Source organism: Sinocyclocheilus grahami, unplaced genomic scaffold (assembly GCF_001515645.1).
Source record: "Sinocyclocheilus grahami isolate Dianchi unplaced genomic scaffold, SAMN03320097.WGS_v1.1 scaffold11.1, whole genome shotgun sequence".
Classification (NCBI taxonomy): Eukaryota; Metazoa; Chordata; class Actinopteri; order Cypriniformes; family Cyprinidae; genus Sinocyclocheilus; species Sinocyclocheilus grahami.
The window spans coordinates 2,433,017-2,458,654 of record NW_015505190.1 but is presented as its reverse complement, the minus strand read 5'-3'; the positions used below and the strand labels follow the sequence as shown (position 1 = coordinate 2,458,654).

The 25,638-nt window shown below is 38.3% G+C and overlaps 2 protein-coding genes across 3 annotated transcripts in view; both read left to right on the top strand.

The window, feature by feature from the left end:
* Positions 1-2,112: 2,112 nt before the first annotated feature.
* LOC107596612 (ETS domain-containing transcription factor ERF-like) lies at positions 2,113-11,118 on the top strand. Its single transcript, XM_016287372.1, has 5 exons — positions 2,113-2,176; positions 3,547-3,781; positions 5,076-5,262; positions 7,722-7,851; positions 10,113-11,118. The coding sequence occupies exons 1-5, from the start codon at positions 2,113-2,115 to the stop codon at positions 10,949-10,951; spliced, it is 1,455 nt and encodes a 484-aa protein (XP_016142858.1). The 3' UTR covers positions 10,952-11,118.
* A 1,982-nt stretch (positions 11,119-13,100) lies between these two features.
* The window catches only part of LOC107595767 (rho guanine nucleotide exchange factor 1-like), a 51,254-nt gene continuing 38,716 nt past the window's right edge, over positions 13,101-25,638 (top strand). For both annotated transcript variants that reach the window (XM_016286320.1, XM_016286277.1), the window contains exon 1: positions 13,101-13,419. The gene's annotated coding sequence lies outside the window, so the exon portion shown is untranslated. The remainder of the gene's footprint in view (positions 13,420-25,638) is intronic.

Here is a 25,638-nt window from a genome sequence, read left to right as displayed (position 1 = left end):
ATGTATACATAGATACACTGACATATTTACATAAACAATAAATTGATTATATTTTAATTATTTAAAAATGTTTATATATATATATATATATATATATAAATTTTCCTCCACTTTTTTGTACATTATATTTTGTGTGTGTATGGGTCTACTCACAGATGATATACGTAACTGTGAGCTGCTGTTAGTTTGTTACATTGATGTGATCATATGTACCTGTCACAGAAGAGTTTTACTTTCTCAAGAGTGCATTTGAGCACATTGTCTGGGGGAACGATGTTACTTTGTGTTGCCCTGTCCATGTGTATGCGCATCTTTTTTTCTGAGTTTTTTTGTTTGGTGTGTGTGGTGGTTGTGCACTCCCTGAATCAGTGTCTTCATATCTAGGAGATTGTGAGAAGATGTATTCCCTCGGCTGCTAGTTATAATGTTTCTGCGGGTGATAGGGAGAACTTGAAAGCCCTGTGCTGCCCAAATCAAAACTAACAAGGAAATGATGGGGGCTCCTTTATCTCCTCACTGGCCTGGAGGGGAAGAGCAGGGCAAAAGAAGGAGATCGAGGGAAGGGGGGTGGGGGGCGTCCTGGCTTCCTCTTTGATTTGTAAAAAATGCATTACCTCCGAAATCAAACGGAAAATTACAGAGCGGGAGCAAAACATACAGAGGAGAGTAAGAGAGCGAGGGTGCAGTTAGGTGCACGGGCAGGTAAGGCCGGGTTTCCTTTGATGGGATAGGCTGACCGATGAATACAAATTTAACAGAAAGTGGATGAAAATTTCTGAATTAATTCATTTACAGGTGTGATATTGACTGCACCAGTTGCATTATGCTCAATTGTTGCTTTAAATAGCATTCCAAGTAATATCTATTCTTAACTTGATAGTCTAGTATTACAAAGTAAAAGACTGTCCTGCTAAGGCAAGTCTTGAAAGTCTTAATCTACATTTCTATGCCCTTGCAAAGCTACCGAAATAGTAAGTAAGAATACAGCCTTTCTTGAATAGGAAAGATACTCCAATAAATAGCGACAGATGAATGTTACAAATAAAAAGAGCAAGATGAGAAGTAGATGGTATGATGGTGGGGGAGAGCAAGTGGACAGTCTAAAGAGTAAAAGCAACAAAGGGTGTGGGTGTGTGTGTGTGTGTGTACTTGTGTGTGAAAGAGAAGTGCCTGGAGTTAGCAATAATAATTTATACAAACACACCTCAATAATTCACATTCCATTTCAATGCTGGAGGGAAGATCCAAAATTCACAGAGCATAATTAAATAGAGTGAGAGAGGAGAGGGGGAGAGGGGGAGAGGGAGAGGCCAGCATTAAAGATACCCTTGTACCGGCTCCTTTTTCTTCCACCCGAGCTTTGTAAAACAACCTTTATGAAATTGTGATGGCTGAGGAGAGATTGAATTTCTCTAGCCATGTATACTGAATTGCTGCATGGAGAGATGGATCTTTACTGATGCTCCCAGTTGTTCTGATACCAGATGCAATCTTCAATGATTTTTGATATCCTGCTTTGAAGTTATTTGTATGAACACATGCCCACCGTGGCGTGTTTATTTCCTTTCGCTGCAACATGAATATTTCACTTTGGAAATAAAGTTCCGTTTTAATGCAAAACAAGTGGAAAATGAAATTTGTATTTCTTACTCTTAAATTAATTTGTTGTAAAATATCACTTTATCACAAAATGTAATGTTTTAAAGTGCAAAGAAATACCTATGAGAAGCTATATGGACTAATTGCTTGAGGGCCTCACACACTGTCATGTGTTCAGCATGAGATAGTGTCTTTTGAACATTGCTCTTTGAGAAGAAATGCTCAGTGATCTTCTGCATGGCTGAAGGGACAGCCTTCGGCAACCATATTTAAAGAAACCCTTCAAATGAAAAGGCATTGATTGATTTTAGAGGCCACTGGAATGACATGCCCTCATGCTTTACAACAGCATGTTCTGACACACTGGTGTGTAGTGGGTGAAATGAGTCCACAAGCCCATGACACATATTTGTTGAGTCAAAGTATTATGCTTTAGCCTTTAACCTTGCATTCTGTGTTCTAACGTCAATGGTTTACACTCAAATTTTGTGTGAATGCAGGTGTAGTGGAGGTATGGACTGTAACTGTGTTAGTGATCTGCTGCTCACGCCACCCGTCCCAGCCCTCTGGACACCAGGTGAGACACTGGAAGAGGTTTTTTCATCCATCTTAAATGTCTTTTTCTTCACCATCATGGTTCTGTATGACAAAACAGTAAAAACAAATTGATTTTTAAAACAAGGCTGCATATTGATACATATTTAAGCTAATTATCACACTAGATAACAAGACTGGTGTTGTTTCGACCAACAGCATGACTGCAAGTGTGATATGTTATTATACTGCAGCTTACTCAAATAGAAGTTCATATTGAGCAACTTACATTTTAGACACAATATAGACCATAGTCAGGGTAGTGTCGTATTTCATTTTTGACAGGAATTAAAGTGAGGGGGTGAGGGATAGAAGTGCATTCAATTGATTGTACTGTTGTTTAACAGCATGAACATACAGACTGTTTTGAAACATACCGACAGGTGTTTTGAAAATTGTGAGTTGGCGAAAATGACATATACAGTGCATGCCATTGTAAACACTGTATGTCTATCCTTCACAGCCTTGTTTTCATCCACATTAAATTGAATATGCTGTCTAACCTGACTAATGTCTATTGCCAGATTCTTTGCATATTTTTGATCCTCCAACGATTCTGCCTCACAGAAATAGTGTTCAGTTCCTGATTGAATCTGTGTTTTGAACGAATCATTTGAGTTAATTATTTAGTGACTCACTTTGGTTTATCAGGCAATGACTTTACAAGCAGCATTTGTGCACGAAGGCCCCTCACAACACTGATTTTGGACAGGCTTCTGAGGCAGAATGACGGTTTAATGATCTACAACAAAATAGCAGCTTTAGTAACAACTAAAAAAAAAAAAACCTATATCACTAGAAATAACATCAAAAGTCAGAAACATACCTTTGCACATAAACAGACCACCAACTGTAGCTTTGAAATGCCATTATTATTTTTGGCTCGACTGTCACGGAATGGAACACACAGGATTATGGGATATCAAAGGCAGCCAAAAAAATCGATCAAATGAAGCAATGCCAAATGAAGGAATCTCAGCAGACAGGAAGTAAGGCATTGGATTCGGAAGTGCCTTGATGCCTTGGAATGCATCCTCCGAAGGCAGCATTTTTCAGCTTTCGGACGCAGCCAGTCAGTTGTTTCGTCGCTGAATTGATAGTGTTTCGAACTTTCGAATGAATGTTTTAAATGACTCACTAATAAAGACAACCACTTGTCGCCACCTACTGGAGAGATGATGTTACCTGCAGAAATAATCGCTTAAAAATTCCCACTGCTGATGCATAGGATCAAAATACCCTATGAAACCACCCATCGCTTCATCAGTTATTTAGACAGAAATGCTCTTAGCAAGTAACAAAACCAACAGGCCTTATCCAAATCCTTTCACTTACTCACCTCCTTTTCCTAAGGCATCGCCTTCCCAGACTGGGCCTATAAGCCAGAATCAAGCCCAGGCTCCAGGCAGATCCAGCTGTGGCACTTCATCCTGGAGCTGCTGCAGAAGGAGGAATACCAGGGGGTGATTGCCTGGCAGGGAGACTATGGTGAATTTGTGATCAAAGACCCAGATGAGGTGGCAAGACTGTGGGGCCTTCGGAAGTGCAAACCTCACATGAACTACGACAAGCTCAGCCGAGCACTTAGGTATGCACAGCATGCGTGTTTCATATTCATTGGATTGTTTTCTGTGTTAATGCATAATTGCTGCCTTTCATTGTTATCTCATGCAATATTTATATTCTAGATGGTGTGCTTTGTTGAGTATACAGCCTGTTTGGCTGTTTCTTCTCTCTGTGTGTGTTTTTATCTTGCATCTGATGGGGGAAATCCATCATTTATTTTTTCCTCACATAATATCCTGTATAATAGCAATGGCCCCTCTATGCTTGATAGTATGTGGATATTTTAAGTGCTGCCTACCCTCTGAAGAACATCAATACAGTCCAATTTGTGGAATCTTTGAACATCTAAATGGATTCTGGATGTTCTCCGGCGAGCACCTCATATAAAGAATACTTGACGATGGGGATTTTGAAATGAAGTCTAAAATTGATTCGTACCTCACCAAACTTATATCAGATCTCCTTTCCAACATAAAACATTGAAGGTTTGATCTTTGACCCTGGTTGAAGTACTTCTGCGCATTCAAAAATGCGTATCCATTTCTCATCCCGTCTCTTTTATTGCTCTGCTTTCCTCCCTCCTCCCCCAACCTTCCTTTAATAGATGCTGTCGCTGGCCGCTAATTGTTATGAATAGGCACAGGCCATAATTAGCCTCGTTGATTAGCCTTGCTTAATTGCTCAATTAAGGGGCACAATTGCCACATAAAATAAAAGCTTACAAATTATTGCACCAGCAGATTGCATCACGGGAACTCGTGTAGGCTGCCGGACTGGGTAAGGTGAAGTCAAGCATAAAGTGTGCTGAGATTAAAGAGCCTCGCTCTCATGCACAGGTGTGCATCCTCAAAGCGCTCTGACATGCGTGATGAATGCGAACGGGTGATGGTCAGGGGAAAAGACTCAACGAGTCTGAACAGATCCATCTCTTATTTCCAACTGAGCGATATGCGGTTGTGTGATGTTAAGGGAAATCTAAGCAGTCATCACCGTGCAGAACAGGAACCTGACAAGGCTGGCATTCCCGAATGAAGGCCATGACCCTGGAAAATGTTTCGGGTGGAGGAGGAGGCAGCCTTTCGCCCCTTTAAAGAGATAATTCACCCGGAAATGAAATCTGTGTCATCATTTATTCATCCTCATGTCGTTCCAAACCTTGAAGAACAAAACAACATTGGATCTCGTTGTATGGACAAAAAACTCTGAGACATTCTTCAGAACACATCTTCTTGTTTCACAAAAGGGAGAAATTTGGAAGGACATGAGTAAATTATGACAGAATTGAAACATTTAGCTTGTTGTTCTCCAACCTGCAGGTACTACTACAACAAACGCATTTTGCACAAAACTAAAGGCAAGCGCTTCACCTACAAGTTCAACTTCAGTAAGGTGGTTCTGGTGAATTACCCACTGCTGGACATGGCCAGCTCTCCGTTCCTGCTGGCCCAGAACCACTTCAATGGAGGAGCCGCAACACCGGATTGCAGCCCTGTCACACCCGAGGTACGAAGAAAATAAATATATCATATTCAGTGCGTTTACAGAAGCAAAATATCATCAGACCAGAACTCAGGGTAATGAGAGACAGGAATGATCCTCTAGGTAGAACAGAAGAATAAAGTCAAACAAAAACCTGAAGAGCTGAAGATGTGCTCTGTGGTAATAACAGCTCTATTGTCAGTGTTTAATGATTGATGGGATTTTTTTTAATCCATGCTGTATAAGGCTCTCCGTATTAGCTTTGATGTGAGGGATCGGATTATTGATTGGGGAAGTCGTCTATTGACTATTAAGGGGAAGTCAATTGAAGATTGACTATTAAGGGGAAGTCGTGGCCTAACGGTTAGAGAGTCGGACTCATAACCCAAAGGTTGTGGGTTCGAGTCTTGTACCAGCAGGGATTGTAGGTGGGGGGAGTGAATGTACAGCGCTCTCTCCCACCTTCAATACCACGACTAAGGGGCCCTTGAGCAAGGCACCGAACCCCCAACTGCTCCCCGGGTGCCGCAGCAAAAAAATGGCTGCCCACTGCTCCGGGTGTGTGTTCACGGTTTGTGTGTGTTCACTGCTGTGTGTGTGCACTTTGGATGGGTAAATGCAGAGCACTAATTCTGAGTATGGGTCACCATACTTGGCCACATGTCACGTCACTTCACTTCACTTGTACGGAGTCAATCAGTATGTAGGTATCTTTTTTTGTATTTATTTTATTTCTGTTATTTCTATAAATGTTAAACTTTAACTAAAATAGTTATCATCTGAACACCAGGGGCAAAGCATAAATTTATATGTTTTGCTTGAATACAAAAACACTGAGAATAGGTTTCATCAATAAAGGTTTCGCCAAATCTGAAACCTGAATTCACTTAAAATATGCACCTTAAAAGTATAAATGGTTTAAAAGACTAAAAGGGTGGCAAATTTGCTATACATGGAAAGGTAAAATAAGTAGGCTCATAAAATGCAGTAATACAATTTTTAGTAATAACCTGTCTTTATTTTAGCCACACAAAAAATATCTACCCAGGTCATTCTATGAGAAAGTTATCTGCTGTACATCTTGACTAGAGGAGACTGAAGGAGAAAGGAAAGAGAGAGAGAGCCAGAGGTGAAGAAGAAAGTAGAGAGAATGTCACAGATGGCGTTAAGAAGCCTTAAAACAAAAGAAGACATTATCCCTTTCCTCTCATCTCTGTCTGGGATGGCGTACTCATCACTGCCATTGATTGAAAATGAAAGACATGTGAGAAATGAAAGAGAAGGTGGGGCTGTCAGATCAGTGCCATGTCATTAATGCGGTTTTGTTAAGCAATCCAGATTACGTAGCTTCGAAGTACAGTCCTGCCTTTTCTCACTGAGAAGAGAAGAGTGACAAATTATTGATCACCTTCATGTCACTAATAAAAAAAAAAAGAGAGAAAATCTTTACGGCGCTCATCCGCTAAGATTCCTGCGACGACTTCCAGGTATCCTTTATTGAGCTTTATCCCCACCACCCTTTTCTAATCTGCTCCCAAAAGCCATTTCACATTTTGGGAGGTAAACCCCAGGATCTCTTTGTGGCCTACTCTGACTGACATCTTATGAAGTCTTTAAGACGCGCACCTTTCTTATTTCAAGATTTCTAAGACAGCGTTAAAGATGTCATGATAGTTTCATGTTTCTTATCATCGTCCGATTGTGAATGTACAGCAGTGAATTCTTGGTCTATTCATCACTTATTTTCATATTTTATGACTTTAAATTTTGTAGTACTACATAAACATCACAATAAAATTGTTACTAATTTATAAATTATAAATTAATATTTGTAATATTTAGTAAAATTGACAAAAAAATTATTTATACTATTAATATTGTTCAGATCATTTTTATTAAGTTACTCTTTTAGTCATTTAAACACTGTTTATGTACTGTTATTTATTAAACTAATTCTACTAAATTTTTAATGTAAGCAAAAACACTGTAGAAACCATATAAAGTATTAGTGTGAGTGTGAAATCAAGCATATACTGTATATAAACCAGTAATATCTTTTTATTAAATACACAATATATATATATATATATTTTATATATATATATATATATATATATATATATATATATATATATATATATGCATTTTTATTTTAGTAACCAAGGTCAAAAGTGACGGTGAAGCCATCCATATATGTATATAAAGCCATAACCATAATGTTACAAAATATTTCTATTTCAAATCAATTCTGTTCTTCTGAGCTATCTGTACATTAAAGAATCCTGAAACAAGGATTTGGGGTACACAAAAATATTAAGCAACTATTTTTAAAATAGATTATAATAAATGTTTCTTGATCTATTAATCTGTCATTCAATCACTGTTTATACACAATATCATTTATTAAACTAATTCTTCTCACTAATTTTTTCACTGTGTAATGATCCTGACACACAGTGTTTTCTCTATCCCATCTTTCCTAGGCCCTTCAGTCTTTATTCCCTCGTTTGCCTGAATCAGGTCGAGGGCCCTCTCTTTTTGAGCGCAGTGCAGGGGCCCCAGGGCCTGATGGGGACAAGCTGAGACTGGACACTTTTCCTTTCCTCGGCTCAGGTGAGACATAAATTAAACAGAACAACAAATTTAACAAATGTAACAGAGAAAATGATGGATTCGTGTTAATTAGGAAAGGTTCTTTCGTCATCTGAGCAGTGAAGTTATATAAACGTGAGTTAAGATTTAAGACTGTTATCAGTAGTATTTTTATTACATTTAGATTCATGAAATAGCTACATTCTTGACAGTGTTAGTTTCCATTTGCATTCTACACTTCTGCACTCTAGCACTTCCTCTGAGAGTGATACGGTGTCATGTGCACACTCCTTTGTCTTTTCAAATGCTCTGAATGTACACTGAAATACCGGTGTATCAGAATGTATGAGGGCATGAGTATGTCAATGCGACTCCCCACCCCAAAACACCCCAAAACACCCCCCTCACCCCTTCAACTTTGTTTGTCCTGAGGTCCTGTTCTGCCCTCCTCCTCTTCTTACCCCTCTCTGCCTCCCATGTGTACCCCCTTTCCTAATCCTTTCCCAAGCAGGAAGGCCCTAATTGAGGGTGCAGGCTTCAGTTTGTGGCCTGTGGGCGCCCATTACTGTGTTTTCATAAGCAAGTGAGGCCTGCCTGACTGATTCAATATTCATGTGTCTGCCAGCTACACACACACACATACACTCTAGCACTCTCAAATTAGCCCTGCATAGCAAATAACACGGAGACAGGCTGAGGAGATAAAAAGAGAGGGAGAGAAAAGGAGAGAAAGCGAAGCAGGCTGGAATGAAGAAAGAAAGAGACAGAGGAAGAGGTAAAGATAAAGGTGACCATGTGAAGAAAAGGTGTTTATAATGAAGCAAAAACTTTGTGAAAACCGTGTAAAGAATTATGAGTGTGAAATCACGAATTTCAACTCTAATTTTTTCCCATATGAACATTTGAGAATATAAGGATAATTTATGGATTAATTTGTGGAAAAACTAAGCTGGCTGATTTCTTATTTCTCTTTCCATTCTATTTTAGGTTACATCTTATAATATAATATTAATAATGTAGAAAATGATAAAACATAAGCCCCTGTCACACATAAAGTCTTTAGTGGTAAATTACCGTTAAGAAATCATGTGTAAACAGGACCTCTTAAGAATACCAGTTAGTGATAATGTGCTCTGTGTGAGAGCATGATCTACTCTACTAGTCAATCAAAACATTCTAACGCAGATGGCGCATTTACTCTGCGCTGTTTACGGAAGTCAAAGAAGTGTCTAAATATGTCTAATACGATGTCTCTGGGACAAAAGGAGCTGCATAAATGTGAATGTTTGACGCAAAAATGAAGACATCAACAAAAACACTGACCGCGTATACTCCTCCATGTTTACAAACAGGCACAACCATTTAGAGGTCATTTTTGTCCTTGGAGCACAAAACCAGTCATAAGTAGCACGGGTATATTTGTAGCAATAGCCAACAATACATTATTTTCTCAATATTTTGATTTTTTTTGCACCCTCAGATTCCAGATTTTCAAATAGTTGTGTATCGGCCAAATATTGTCCTATCCTAACAAACCATACATCAATGGAAAGCTTATTTTTTCAGCTTACATATAGATGTATACATCTCAATTTTGAAAAATTGACCCTTATGACTGGTTTTGTGGTCCAGGGTCACATTTGTGGGTAATGATGTCACAGAATTTACTGGTATTTTGAAACTGATGTGTGAATGGTGCTTTACCGGTAATAGACGGAACGTCGTTTTGTATTTACTAGTAAAGTTATTACAGTAATTTTACGGCAATTTACTGGTATTACTGTGTGAAAGGTGTTTTAAATATAACACAAAATTCATTATTTAAATTGATAAATTAATTACAAATAATTAGACACAAACTAAAAAATAAATTAATGATTGCTGAAAATTCAGCTTTGCCATCACATGAATAAATTACATTAGAAAATATAATAAAACAGCTATTTGTAATTGTAATATTTTTTTACTGTATTTTTTAAAATCAAAATGTAGATCATATATATATATATAGAGCGAGAGACAGAAATAAAAATCAACAAAGGAATTAATAATTTATCATAATATTCTCAAATGTAAATAATATTATATATATATTTTTAATCATATTTTAAATCATAAATATGAATACGTTTTTGGAATAGGCCATATGATTTATAACAACCCTCTAATTTTCTCTCTGAGAATGAGTTGCCTCGTATTCTCTGTTCTCAGTCATGGCCCTAACATCTGATCTTAAACATTAACACAGGTTTCCGTTCCATGTTTTTCAATTTCTCCCACAGGGGCTCCTTGTTACTCCAAACCTCCATCCCTGTTGGGTCCTTACCCACGGAACCCCTCTTTTGACTACCCCTGGGGCTTCAACCCCTACCTCCCAGGGGCCTTTTCTCTGAACAACTGTCCCAAATTGCCCCCAGGCTCCCTCTACTCCTCACATTTCTATCCCAACCCGCTCCAATCCAGCCTGTCTCAGCTGTCACACCCCTTCTCTTCGCTCTTACCCCCCGGAGACACAACCGGGGCAGAACGTGGTCAAACGGGAGGAACGAATGGCTCTGCGGGCGGTCAGCCTCCCAGACTCTGCATCCCACCATACCCAGGGAGCTTGCCACTGGGTCGGATTGAGCTGGGGAACGGGGGTACGGGTTTGGGCGACCGGGAAAGAGGGGAGGCCAACACTGCTGTAACAGGTGGAGGTCTTGGTTTGGGGTTAGGCCTTGGATTGGGTTTGGGTGGAGTTGGTGTGGGAAGCGGAGGAGGAGGCCGTCAAAGCCCTTCCGAGCGGAGGAAGGGTGTGAAGCAGGATCCGGAGTCTGATTCTGACCTGGAGATCACAGACCTGAGCGACTGCAGCTCGGAGAACGAGAACGAGCCGGACTTCTCTCTGGGGAAGGAACCAGGTTTGGGTGGTCGCTCACACCTTCTAGAGGCCAAATCTGGGGGTCTCAGGGGAGTCTTGCCCCCTCTTTCTTCTCTTCCTTCACCTGTGTCTCCGCATCCCCTTAAAAGTCTGGCACCCCTGACTCCTCCACCATCATCCCTGCCTCCATCCCTCTCTCCCTCCCTCACTATAGCTGACAGGCACAGGGAAAAAGAGACACTTAAACTTGCTCACAGTTAATATGTTCTGTTGTGCGATTTTTGATGTCTTGCAGGTTCTCTCTTTCTCTTTTTCTGTCTGTGTATTCCTGCATTTGTGAAATGATGCTGTATATTCCCATTTCATTTTTTCCTTCCTCTTTTCCGGAGTCCTCCGAAGCCATTCTTCGCTCATGCTGTTCCAGTATCAGAACTTTCAGTTTCTGCTTTCGTCAATTTCTAAATTGCACAGTAAGACTCTCAATGCAATTAGAGTTTTTGTTATTCTGAGAGTAAAAGTGCAGCACACACACAAAAAAAATGCTTTTCGGATTAGAATGTTTAAATATCTAAAGAATTTTCATTCTCTCATTTCTGTTAGGAACAGTAAAGATGAGATATTTTATAGCCAAGACAGCACAGTAACGAAATATGCATATCTTTTATCACCTACTTTGTAAAAATTGCACTGCATTCTGGCCCTGCTGAGATAGGCAGTTAGTTTGTTCTGCTTGGTGTATTTCACAGACTTTTCCATTAGTTAATGCTAAGCTCTGCAATACAGTGCTCAGATGAACAGCGTAACACAAGCAAAATGCAATAATGGCAACACTCATAATAATTTTAAGGTGATTCAGTTGTGTTGCAATAAAGCACTTTTGTTTTTAGTTTGTGCTGATTCCAAGGAATTCAGACATATACATGGTCAAACATTGCCATCTTGTGGTTATATTTATCTAAGCCCTTCAAAGTTTCTGAAAAGAAACTTTATCTATGTATTATTTATTTAAGTTTTTGTCTTTATTTATTTAAGTTCACTTTCAATTTTCATGTCCAGTCCATGTCTTTTTTAAAAACATTCAAAAAAATGTATGAGCCTGAGAATGAGAGACAGAGTCAATACTACTCATGCCAGTGAATATTTAAAGTTTGTATCTATTTCATTGTATATATTTTATTATTGTGTACATTATGTTTAATTACTATTACTATATGGGATAGTTGTATTGGTGTCATTTTACTCTGTACCTAACAGAAGAGTGATATATGAGATGGGAAAATGGATATATGTTTAGTGAGCCAAAGTTGACAGAGAAAGAGCACTTGTTTTTCACATGCTCATAAGAATGGCGTTTAGACAAGGAAGTGTGCAAAACACTTCTGCTGTTTCTAATTGTGCCCTGTGGAAATTTCCCCCAGATACCTCCAAGTAGATGACCCTTCTGGACTGAGTTAGGCCACTAGTCTCATATTTCAATAATTCATTCACCCAGTGGTGATGTACTATAATGAATCAAGTGTGAATAATATTAGTTGCAGCATTTGCTAATTTTTTAACCAGTGTTCATTCTAATGTTATTAAGTTTGATATATGATCATCCGATTTGAATGTAAAAACAATAAATAGGAGCAGAATGACACAATCTGATTTTATCAACCTATGCCAACAATATTTCCAGATATTCTTCTGATTCTTTGGTAAGGTACTATCTGATTCTAGATAAGAACTTAAAAAAACTTGTTACATGACAGTTTGCGCCCTTGACTTGCCCATACTAGAGGAGATTTCAGCTGTACATAGGACTTTGTGTATTTGTGTGTACACACTGAAAAGAAAAAATACCATTTACCTTACAGTAAAGCTTTTCTTTGTTTTATTGTGAAATTTAAAACAGAAAGGATGACTAGAACAAAAAATGAGCAAAGAGTAATATCTTCAAGAGCAATAAACAATATTCTTGAGATTCAGTTGTGAGTATGGATTTTTCTCTAGAGTTCAATATATGATTTGAGATCAAATGCATTCCATTAAAAGAAAAAAAAAAATGTTCATGCTGAGTTTTTTTTCCTGTCTGTGTGAAAAGCTTCATGAGGTGGCCTACATCCTGTCAGGTACCAAATTCACTGAATTTCAGAGATTAACTAGATAAATCATATTTCCTGTGCATACAAAAATCAATACGAGTGAAGTGTTTTTAAAAATGCAAGCTAGGATGGTGGAGTTTCACGTAATATACATTTCTTCATCCAAACACTGACCTGGCACGGGCACGTTCATAAATCGTGAATATGTGTATAGTAATGCCACGGGGGGGCCGTAGTGTCCCTGAACACGCGTTCAAGAGCCCTGAGAGCCATACAAATGAAGGGGAACAAATTTAGTGTAACACTACAACGGAACCATACGGGGATACATGAAACGGTCTTTAGACATCTTTCGGCCTCTGGTGGTCGCAAGTCACAGGAAGGCAGTGGGAAAAAAAGTTACGTCTCAAACGGAAAAAAACACATAGTTTTCAGTCGAGTGCACTCGGGGTTCGCTGAACATATTTAATGATCATCCGCACACAAAGAGGCATGATTTAGTCCTGCTTTTATATCTGCTGTCAAACGTCGCGCGCTTGAATTGGTCTCCACTTCCGCGTACAATGTTTTTTTCCAACGGCATACGACAACTTTAGAACAGGAAGCCTTCAGAGGCGCTTGTCACTTCGTCTCACCTTTTAGGAGGTAAGTTTTAAGCGTAAACATGTGGTTTAGGTTGTCTGTTACAATTTTGATTTTTTTGTTGTTGCTCAATGATGTGATTTGTCATCAGAGGGAGCATTCGCGTGCTTGATTAGCATGATTGGCGAGCGATCAGATCCTGCTAATTTGTCTCTGCTCAGCGAGAGGAATGTTGTGTTTGGCTACAATGTAACCTTTGCCAGCATTCCTGTTATTTCCGTCGACCCGCGCCTCTAGTTTTCAACAGAGAGCGAAGAAAATATTCGAATCGAGCTTCTTCGTGATGTGTTTTGAAGTGAAATCGGCCTGTGACAGCTAAACAGTTTTACTCGAAATGAATCGACACGATATAAGGACTGCAGTACATACAAGAACAATGTCAACATAACCGCCGTTTGCGTTGTTATTGATATTTCAGATTGATATTTCAGTTTTGATAAGCAATGACAGGATGTTAGCTCTACACTAAATAATTTCATAGATTTATAATAAGCTAATTATACCAATTGTAATTCTTAATAGAAGTGTAAGGCCTGTCAGGTAACGGTTTTTATGAATTCTATGAATATTTAAGCAATATAGAGAAAGTTCTGTTGTAGCCTACTGCATATTAGCATGGCTACAATTCCTCCCAATTGTGATTATGATATTGCTTTCTTAATACAGTTAGTACACAGGTAGATTAGTATGTAGTAAGTGCTCTTCAGGTGAAAGTAGCCAGTTATATTTCTTGTACTAAAAAATTAAATAGTTCCAAAAGAAACCAGGGCAACAGTTTTTACAAGTTTGCAAGCAAAATGAAAGCCTGGTCTGGATCACTATTTATGAGCGGAGAATATTTTCTCTTCTCGATCCAAGCCTTCTGTGATCCTTGGCCTTAATTCCATCCCGTGTTTTGCATTTTGCACTCACTGAGAGAAACCCAGGTGAAGAGAAAGCACAGGCACAGTGACCTTTAAAAACCTGCTAATTGAGGCAAGCAAAATCACACTGCTCCACTTCTCTTCGTAAAAGAAAACACAGGCACTTTAACTTTCAGAAAACATACTCCTTGCATTCTTACATACTCAGGTCTGTGTCCCTGTGCTGTTATTTTAAATAACTACATTCTTGAAACACTGCTCAGCCAATGAAATTTGAGCCTGAAACTGCCTACTGTGTAATGCTTGATACATTTATAATAGCCCCTGGCAGGCAGAAAAAAATAGGGTTTATTATGAATTTTATTGATATGCTTTAATAAACTGAGTACAAATTGTAGCCCCTTGTGTTTGCCCATACATAAAGTAGCTTTAACGTTAGGCTTAGTTTGTTTTTGTAGTAGTTATATAAGCGAATGTCAAGGTAAATTGATGTAGGCCATTGTTTACATTTTATGTTTGGCTTCCAGGTAATTTGTTGTGTAGAAAACCACCGTAGTCCATTATAATTTTGGGCAAGGGGCACTTAAGAAGCATCGTTAGTCTTGATGTAGTTCTTAGCTACGACTGTCTGACAGCTAGAGTGAACTGGGATTAGATTAGTTTAACCTTCATGGAGTGAGCCTTGTTCATATTTATTGGATGCATTTGAAGAGAAATTGCAGTCATCAGTTAACCTGCCTGTATTCCTCTGTCAGCTGGTGGTACTCTGTTTGCATCTTAGTGTTGTATATAAACATTCTTATGTCTTGTTTCCTTGCATTTTGAAAAATTATTCATATTATTGAGCTTATTTGCATTAAAACGCTCCACTGTCAAAATGTATAATCCTTTAAGAGGTCATTACAGTTCAGATTATTCTGTTATGTAGGAGGACTGACACATGGAAAGGCCACAAGCATTGTTATACTTGTAGCTTTTTGAGGTTTTACGTAACTGTGGATCATAATGGAAAAACAGAAAGATGATACAAAGTCACTGAGATGCAAACAGGTTTAGGTCAACAGTGAAGAGCTTCAGGCATGTATGACTTTTTGATGGTACAACCCATTGCAAAGAGATTCCTGATTACTGTAGTTCAGTGGAAAAGCTGGAATGATTAGCCTGTCACGAAGCCAGTTGGATTGGCCATGTACATGAGCTGTATGATTCAAGCTTGTTTGTAGGAAAAATTCTTGAAAGGAAGCGTGCTAATTTTGAATCTGTTCGATCATCCTCTTTCCATTTGCGCAATCATAATTTTTAGAATACACTTCCGTTCAAAATTTGGAGTTGGTAAGGTTTTTAAATGTGTTTGAAAGAAGACTCTTATTTTCAACAAAGCTGCATATGTATAATGGAAACTGAAGACATTAGCTTTGTGAAACAATGCTGTGATTTTCTGTTTTATATTTTTAAATATATTCCTGTGATGACAAAGCTGAATTTTCAGCTACCATTACTCCAGTCTTTAGTGTCATCTGATCCAAACAATTTGAATGGTAATGTATGAAAACACACTTGGCACAAATCCAAGTAGTATCCTGATACCTCTTTTATTGTGTTATTGCAGAGGCTGTTCTGCTGTAATAATTATTAACCCAAACTTCTCAAAAATTCAAAGTTTGGTTCGCTTTCACATTGTTGTGTTTCTCTTGAGCTATTTTTTTAATGGTTGGCTTATGTACAGATGTTTGGCCACTCTGTCTTTCAAATTCTCTAATTTTTTCCACCCTGTTGCACTCCATATCGCATCTTGTGTGATTGGCACGTGAAACACTGGACTCAAATAATACATGCCATGGAGTACTGTATGTGATGCATGGTAGTATATTCTCATGCAGTACATGCATCACATTACTTTTGTAATTTACTGTGGCACTGCCGGTATTTTGAGGCTTGGGCATTGTGATACTATTGTAGTACCTGTATATCATGCAACCTAGTTAGTGTGAAGTATTAAGAGTCTTTGCTCCCAGATTTGTCATTGGGTTGGATAATAACTAAAGCAATGGGGGTGCCTTACCACTTCCTTTTCCTGTTCTGACATTGCTTGCCTCTCTCTGTCTCTCTCTCTCTATGTGACATTCATTGAGAGAGGCAAGTACAATCTTGTCCAGACTAAAGCTACTGACTCTTTCTTTTGAAGGAATGCACACCATTTCATTTTGTATCACTCCTCCACCTGCTTTTTTCTCACCGTGTGCCTCACTTCCTCTCATACACTGGGTTGTTTTACCATAGACAGTGAGTGGTTTGTGTTCACTCCTGGAATGGAGAGTAACGTAATTAGACCAAAGCAATTATAGTGTGATGCTGGAAATTATATTTTGTAATAAAAAGTCACACACAGTAATATGGAAATAGTGAACATGCACGTTAATAGACCCAGGGCATGTTTCATCTTATTTAAGGGATACTTCACCCACAAATAGAAAATGCTATCATTTACTTAACCTCATGTTTTTTCCAGTTCTGTATGACTTTCGTTCTTCTGAAGAACACAAAAGAGGTATTTTGAAGAATGTTTCTACTGTTTATACGATGAAAGTCAATGGGGTCCAGAAATATTAAATCAGTGCGTTAGGTCCTAATATACCTGCTGCTGTCTGTGTCCTTAATGTTAATCAAACAAGAATGGAAAAGCAGAAAATCACTCACTGATCTTAAATGAATAACTTTTGTTTTAATAATAGCCGCTTGTTGCAACCTTATTTCCAGCAAAAATAACTCCCGATATAAGATTTTGTTCAAATCGTAAAATCTTTTTTGTTCCACAGAAGAAAGAAAAAAACATGGGGGTGAGTAAATGACACAATTTTTAGGTGAACCGTCCCTTTAATGGGCGGAGTCAGAGTGAACATAATGTTGTTTAATTTTCAATATGAGAAGATCTCTTGTGAAAAATTAGGAAGAAGTCTAGTAAGTTTGTATGCATGAATGTCTGTGTAGCAGGTAAGAAAATGAGAACACACTCCAGTAGTTTCTTGCTGCAGAAGAATAAAGAATTGATCTGTTGGATGCTTATATTGTATGAAGCTATAAATGAGCTAATTTGGTTTTCTGGTGAGAGTCAAGTTTGCAATTAGCTACTGAAATGAGACCATATATAAGCATTCAGGCCAAATCATGCATGCAGCAGAGTGTCTCCTATTTGTGTTCACAGTGACAAAGCTCTCACAGTGTGTTGAGGATGTGTGTAATGTGATGTTTTTGGCATGCTTTGCTGAGGCAACAGAAACTGTTGGTGTTCCTTGACACATTAACAAAGAAGCCTATGTCTTGTCATGAGTAATGGTAGTGGTGCATGTCTGGGTGGGAGGTATGTTTGTGGAAGCTGTCAGTGGATGTGTTCGCAGTGTGAATTGTGGTTGTATGTTATTAGGAAGCAAAGGTGGGTGTGGAAAAGTTACTCACTTGTGGAAAATACAAAGCTTAAAGTGATCTAAATCTATTTTATGGAGATCTGAAAGAGAAGGTATGACAGAGAGATGTGTCTTCATATGGACAGGAAATGGAGAAGGATGAGTAGGGCATACTGAAACATGGAATTGAAAGTGAAAGAAGACAGAATGAAAGAGAGATTGACTAAATTGACAAAAAAAACGAAAGGATTTCATAACAGAGCCTCTGAGTTGCTTGTGAATGTCAGCAGAAAAGAAAGAAAACAGGACTTTTGTGGCCATTGTTGGCCATTGTGTCGTCTCTTGCCTTGAGTGCTGGGTTTTTAAGATGCTGTATGAAGTTTAAAGTTGTCAGCTTTAAATGTCATATGCACAATGACAAAAAAAAATAAAATACGAAAAAGTGTCAAGATTTTTTTTGCTTTTCACCATTGTCTTCGTCCATCTGTTCGGTGTGGTCTGGCGCGGAGAGTTGCCTGTAGTTCGCTTAAGGGGCGTTCACACTGACAGTGAATTCAAAGCGATTTAGGGTCATTCATTTTCAACTGGAGGGTCAGACTGTGATCAGTTGGATACAGTGGTTGAGAAGGAACAGTACAGGATATAATCTCTCACAAAAATGTGATTGTAGTACTTGAAGCTTGTATTGCAATAATCTGACGGGTCAGAGGATGTGAATAATTGTCATTTTTTTTCTTTGTAATTAACCACACAAAATGAACATTAAAGTCATAGCCCACATTGTTTTCATTCATTTTCAGAAACTGAGGGAAATGTTTTAATTTATTTTCCTTGATGCAGGTGCTTTACCACTTGCAAACCTGGGATAGCTTAAATTGCATTTATCCGATGTATTTCTACAATGCAATGTATTTGAACTCATTTATTGTTTTTTTTATTTAACAAAATTTTCATTAGCTTTTTTTGTATTAAATTTTTTTTGTATTCATTTTAATAGTACATTAATAGTCTGTTGCTTTTTTGTGATTTTAGTAAAAATTTGATTTTATGGCTTTCATAAAGTTTCATTTTAGTTGTAATTTTACCTTTTCCCACAGCACCACAAATTGTTCTGTCTGTTTGGTGAAACAATATTTTATCGGAAACTGCACTGTAGACACAAAAAACAAACAAACAATAGTATCAGTGTCAGAAAATTGAAAAAAACACACCTACTGGCAGTGATTGTTCAATAGATGTGCCATTACTGCTATATTCAGCAGTAAATTGTAACTATCATCACTCTCTGCATCTCGGGGGCATTTATGATTCTGCAGTATGGACTAGATCCACTCAGATCTTATCAGATTGCTTACACTGGATGGAGAACAGTTATTTACTGGTTTTGCCAGGTTTTGCAAAGTTCATGGCATAGAATCCTTGAGATATTTGAGGCTGTTTGGATCAACCAAACAAGATTTGAACTTAATTCACATTGTCTTCACATTGTTTCTCTAAGATCATGTGCACCATATTTTTGGTGGGACGACGTTGTTGCATGTTGATTTACATTTACATTTATGCATTTGTCTTGACACTTTTGTCCAAAGTGAGTTACATTACATTCAAAGTCCACATTTGAGCTACAGGAAGGCTTTGTTGTAATGGTGTCATCGGTGTCAGATGTAGCTGTCCCTAAATGTCATAAGCCAGATGGGGTTAGTTGGTTCCGACGTCCCCATTTTCTCTGTATTTATCTTTTATTTTCATTCATATTGTAGTGCATATTTATATTTTCTTTTTTTTGTTATTTTTTGCAAGCTCCCATTTTTATTTTAGAAATTAAATTATTTTCCCACTTATAGTCTTTGTAATAGTTTTAGTTAATGATAATAGCCTTAATTGGAACTAGGTATGTTTCAAAATACAAATGAATAGTTAAAATCAGTGGAATTATTTATTGCCATCACTGTGTTGTATGTTTGATGCAAGGGCATATGGCAGAAAATGATGTGGTGTTCCAGGATGCTTCTTCAGATGTCTGGCGGTGAGACGTGATGCAGGTGGGAATCGCTGAAGAGAAACGAGTTGCAGGCAGGTTGAGTCAGATCGCCCAGGGTGGAGTGATGAACTGACAGACTGATGGATGCGGTGACAGGGCTGCGAAGGGGAAAGCATGCAAGGCTGGTGGAGGGCAGGAAAATGATTTGATGTGGTGATGCCAGTGTTCAGATCTGGAGCTGAGCTATGGAGTGATCAACTGTCTCCATTGAGACAACTTGTTTTGACCGAATTGTTTTAGTTGTCTAGCATTTTCCTGTTGGTACTGGAATGTTTTCAAGAGATACAGATATAGTCGTTTCTCAGACCTGACTCAAGATGGAGGTTAAAGTTGGATGATCCAACAGCTAAAAGCTTTTTGGACTCTGTTTTGGGCGTATAGACTTTATGTGATTGCCTCCGTAAAGAGGGTGGGTTGATTCCTGGCTGCCGATCACAGCGCTGGAGCTTCCTGGCATTCCCTGCCCCTCTAGCGCTCAGCCATTGGATACTAAATGCTACATGATGTGAAGTTCCTGAATAACTGTGCTCCATTCAGAGATGTTCAACGTGAGAATATTCATGGACACGTGTACATGCTGAAACACAGTTGCATACTCAGACGTTAACTCAGTCTTACACACACACAGAGTCAACCCCAGTCAGTGCCGGTGTTGGAGCAGGAGGTCTGTTAGGCAGCCGGACAGGCCAGGTTTGTGTGCAGTCAAAGGGCTCTGTGTTTGAAGCGGGCTGATTACTCACTGGACTCAGCCCACATTTGGAAACAGTTAGAGGGAGATTGCAGGCTGCCATGGCTTCTACCAATCAATGCTTCTGCAGTTGGACTGCAGTTGATCCGCTCGCCCAGCATTTGCACCCAGTGGATGGTGGTGCCCCGTTTAGACAAATTCTGATTGTGACCTCTTAACAGTACCATATGATATTGATTATAACTTTGGCAGATGTTTGCAAAAGTATCAGTGATATACAAGAGTGTCCGTGATAAATAAAAAGCTGTTTGTATTCATGTTGGTTTAGATTTTTTGTACTATTTTCAAGAACATTTTAAATCTGTTGACACAGTTGGTGATCCACCAAGTAAGAAGTAATAACATATTTTACTTGCATTGTTTTAACTAATGTACACATCTTAATAAATGTTTAAAATAAACTTTTCTTAAATATAATTAAGGATAATATATATTTATAAACATCAATTATAAACTAAATATAATTAAATGTTTTGAGGGTTAAGTCTTTATGCCTTGTCAAAGAAGTTAAAATGATCTAATATTTTAAGACCTAAACACAAATATATAATTTCCTGCTTTGTGTTGCACCACATGACTTTGATGGGCAAAACCTTTTTAAATATTAAATAGAGAAGCTATGCAGTTCTGTTATGAAATAATAAAAGATTGTGCTGAAGTACTTAAAAATGTCAATTAATTGTTATTATATTCAGACATTTAAAACATACAAAAAGATGTATTCAGATCATTGTATATATTAAGTATGTTTTTTTTTTTAATCAAAGTATATTTTAATTAGGGGTGGGAGAAAAAATCGATTCACCTAACTATCGCGATTCTTTTAAAAACGATTTAAAAATCGATTGGTTTATCTCAGAATTGATTTATATTTGATTATTTTGCTTTTCCTAAGAGGTGGTCGGGTGAAGTTAGCGCTTTTATTCCAACAGAAGACTAAATGTATAGGTGTGTTCGACTTGAAGCAGCAGCGCGCAGACCAATCGGTGTATGACATCAAAGTACCACGAGAGCGATTCGAAAGCATGCGGAGCCATCTGCTCTCTGTAGCTCTCGTGGTGCTTTGTCATACAATGAGCGGTCTGCATGCGCAGTGCCACTGAATTAGATGACATTGTATACGTTTCAAGCCGGCGTGAGAAAGCAAAACCATGACAGGCAGAGGATCAAACCTCTTCGAGAAATCTTTCTGCACCTTCACGTTTTGAATCCCAAGTGTGGAAATACTGATTTTACATACTGTCGGGAAAACATGAATAAACATGACTAAAACTGTATTCAAAGTAACATGGAACTTTATTTTATTTCAGAAAGTATTTTTTCTGCTCATTTTGTTGAACTTTTGACTATTATATTCATGTGCAAGTTCAGTGTTTTGGTGCTTGAAAGTTTCATCGTTCAAGGTATTTTAAAGGGGTCATATGTTGCTAAAAAGGACATTATTTTGTGTATTTGGTGTAATGAAATGTGTTTATGCGGTGGTCGGGTGAAGTTAGCGCTTTTATTCCAACAGAAGACTAAATGTATAGGTGTGTTCGACTTGAAGCAGCAGCGCGCAGACCAATCGGTGTATGACATCAAAGTACCACGAGAGCGATTCGAAAGCATGCGGAGCCATCTGCTCTCTGTAGCTCTCGTGGTGCTTTGTCATACAATGAGCGGTCTGCATGCGCAGTGCCACTGAATTAGATGACATTGTATACGTTTCAAGCCGGCGTGAGAAAGCAAAACCATGACAGGCAGAGGATCAAACCTCTTCGAGAAATCTTTCTGCACCTTCACGTTTTGAATCCCAAGTGTGGAAATACTGATTTTACATACTGTCGGGAAAACATGAATAAACATGACTAAAACTGTATTCAAAGTAACATGGAACTTTATTTTATTTCAGAAAGTATTTTTTCTGCTCATTTTGTTGAACTTTTGACTATTATATTCATGTGCAAGTTCAGTGTTTTGGTGCTTGAAAGTTTCATCGTTCAAGGTATTTTAAAGGGGTCATATGTTGCTAAAAAGGACATTATTTTGTGTATTTGGTGTAATGAAATGTGTTTATGCGGTTTAAGGTAAAAAAAACACATTATTTTCCACATACTGTACATACATTATGTACAGTACAGTACTGTACATATTCTTGGGGGGAAGTCGTGGCCTAATGTTTAGAGAGTTGGACTCATAACCCAAAGGTTGTGGGTTCGAGTCTCGTACCGGCAGGGATTGTGGGTGGGGGGAGTGAATGTACAGCACTCTCTCCCACCTTCAATACCACGACTGAGGTGAGACCCTTGACCAAGGCACCGAACCCCCAACTGCTCCCCGGGCGCTGCAGCATAAATGGCTGCCCACTTTCTACTCTACCTTGATCAGGAAACAGTCCTCCATAAAATGTGCTGCACACATCTGAATATTTGGGTTGAACTGTTCTGGAACAGTGTTGTAAATACTAGGGGTGCTCCGATTGATCGGCTACCGATCATTATCGGCCGATAATCACGTTGGGATGAGTGATCGGCGATCTAAAAAAAAACGATCTCAAGGCTGATGACGCTGCCATGAGAGGTTTGGCATGACATGCAGCGGCACCGTCTCAGTCTCTGTCAGGCGCATGTGAAATCATTATAATGCTGAAGGTGAGGAACTAAATTGCATTACTTTTTAATTCTTGCCAGTGTTTAACCATTCAGCGCTTGCGCACTCTCCTGGAGACCGTGCGCTCATGCGCACTCGCAGCGCACACACATAATGCCAGGTTAACATTTACTCCGTTTGCAGTGCATATGTGGTGTGTATTTTTTCCGCGCTCATGTTAACGGATTAATAAAGCGTGCACACTGCACACGGTTGCTGTCCGGCAGTGCAATCCATGAGCTGTGTGTCTGCAGCAGTGCAGAGATGGTTTCCGCACAGAGTCTATTTTTGTTGCGCTGCAAGCACTGAATTAAAGTAACAGCTCATTTTTGCAGTAAATATGAACATGGATTGACACGAAAATGTAGTAATTTATTCTAATTTGTTGAGATAGTGAATTGGTGGGTTTTTGTTAAATGTGAGCCAAAATCATCACAATTAAAAGAACCAAAGACTTAAACTACTTCAGTCTGTGTGCATTGAATTGATTTAATACACGAGTTTAACAATTTGAGTTGATTTACTGAAATGAACTTTTTCACAACATTCTGATTTATTGAGATGCACCTGTATAAATCTAAAGTAAATGCAAATGTAAAAAGTATTGAATGTGTTGCTTATGTTTATTGTTTAAACATGTCTTTGAAAGATTGTATTACTGATTGTATACACAGTCCGTGCTGCTTCCCTAAGAGACACCTAAGAGGGGAATTTCCCCCCATTTTCAAAAATGAAATTCAGGCCCTGAATAAATGTCTAAAAGTCCTGATTGGAGTATCACTATAAATAGTTATAAATGATAAAAAAGAAGGCTTTAAAAAGATCGGTATCGGCAGATACTGCTTTCTGTGATCGGCGATCAGTGATCGGCCTCAAAAATCCTGATCGGAGCACGCCTAGTAAATACAACTTAACCACTGATTTCTAGTTGTGTCCTCTTTCGGATGGCCAAACAAAGTAGTTTCGCTTTCACAACGAAACACACAGCGGGCTAGAGTGAGCGGAGGCCGGAGGGCTTGAGAACAGTATTTTCCATTGTCTAGTCTTTAATAAGCAAACAAAATCACAATAAATTGTAATATCGAATCGCAATATTTATATAATCACATTACTCAATTATCGCAATCGGCACACAAGTATCGTCCCAGCCCAAATTTGAATACAGTTGAGGTCAAAAGTTTACCCCCCCCCCCCCCACGAATGTCAATTCCCCCCCCCCCCCCCCGTTAAGATTACGCAAAATGTTAATTATTTTACCAAAATAAGAAGGATCATACAAACTGCATGTTATTATTTATTTACTATTGACCTGAATAAGATATTTCACATAAAATGTTTACGTATAGTACACAAGAGAAAATTAGAATTTATAAAAATGACCCCGTTATTGATTCTTAATATTGTGTTGTTAGCTGAATGATCCACAGCTGTGTTTTTTGTTTAGTGATAGTTGTTCATGAGTCCCTTGTTTGTCCTGAACAGTTAAACTGCCTGCTGTTCTTCAGAAAAATCCTTCAGGTCCCACAAATTCTTTGGTTTTCCAGCATTTTTGTGTATTTGAACCCTTTCAACAATGACTGTATGATTTTTGAGATCCATCTTTTCACACTGAGGACAACTGAAGGACTCATGTGCAACTATTACAGAAGGTTCAAATGCTCACTGATGCTCCAGAAGGAAAAACCATGCATTAAGAGCTATTGAACAGAATGGAGATGTGTACATTTTTCTTATTTTGCGTAAATATCATATTCTTTTCATTCATTTTAATTTAGTACTGCCCTTCAGAGGCTACAGAAGATAGTTTCATGTTTCCCAGTAGACAAAATAAGTTAAATTTACCCTGATCTTCAAATTCAAAAAGTTCTCTTTTAATGCATTATTTTCTCTTGTGGACTATATGTAAACATCTTTTATGTGAAATATCTTATTCTAAGACTAAATAAACAATGACATGCATTTTGTATGATCCCTCTTATTTTGGCAAAATAATTAACATTTTGCAGGGGGATGTAAACTTTGGCCTCAACTAAGTTGAACAACATGGCGTTAGTATTTTAGAACACGTGATTTTCTTACATGAGTTTGTACAAAATGACGAATGAAAATGAGAAGAGGAAAAGTGGAGGGACTAAAGGAGGGATTCAATTGGAAAATTCACAACCTTGCCAACCTCATCCAACAGGATGAAAACGTATTTCCCCCCCCCCCTTTCATTACAAGGGAAATATATTTGCCAGGGAACAGTGTTCATTCTTATACAGGTGCTTTTAATGCTATGGATGCCACAGATATTACAGGCGTTTTAAAAATGTACTGGTAATAGATATGGTTGAAATATGTCCTGTTATTAAACAGGCTACTTTGCGAAATATCCAGGAATTGGCATTTTAAGAAACTAAAAGTGAAATGGTTCTTGATTATCTTTAAGTATGTTCAGAATGCGTGCCTCTGGGATATGCCAGGCAACGTTTATGTCTATTAGCATTTATGTCTATTTTTTTCAGAATCAGTAGTGTTTCAAGTATTACAATTACTATA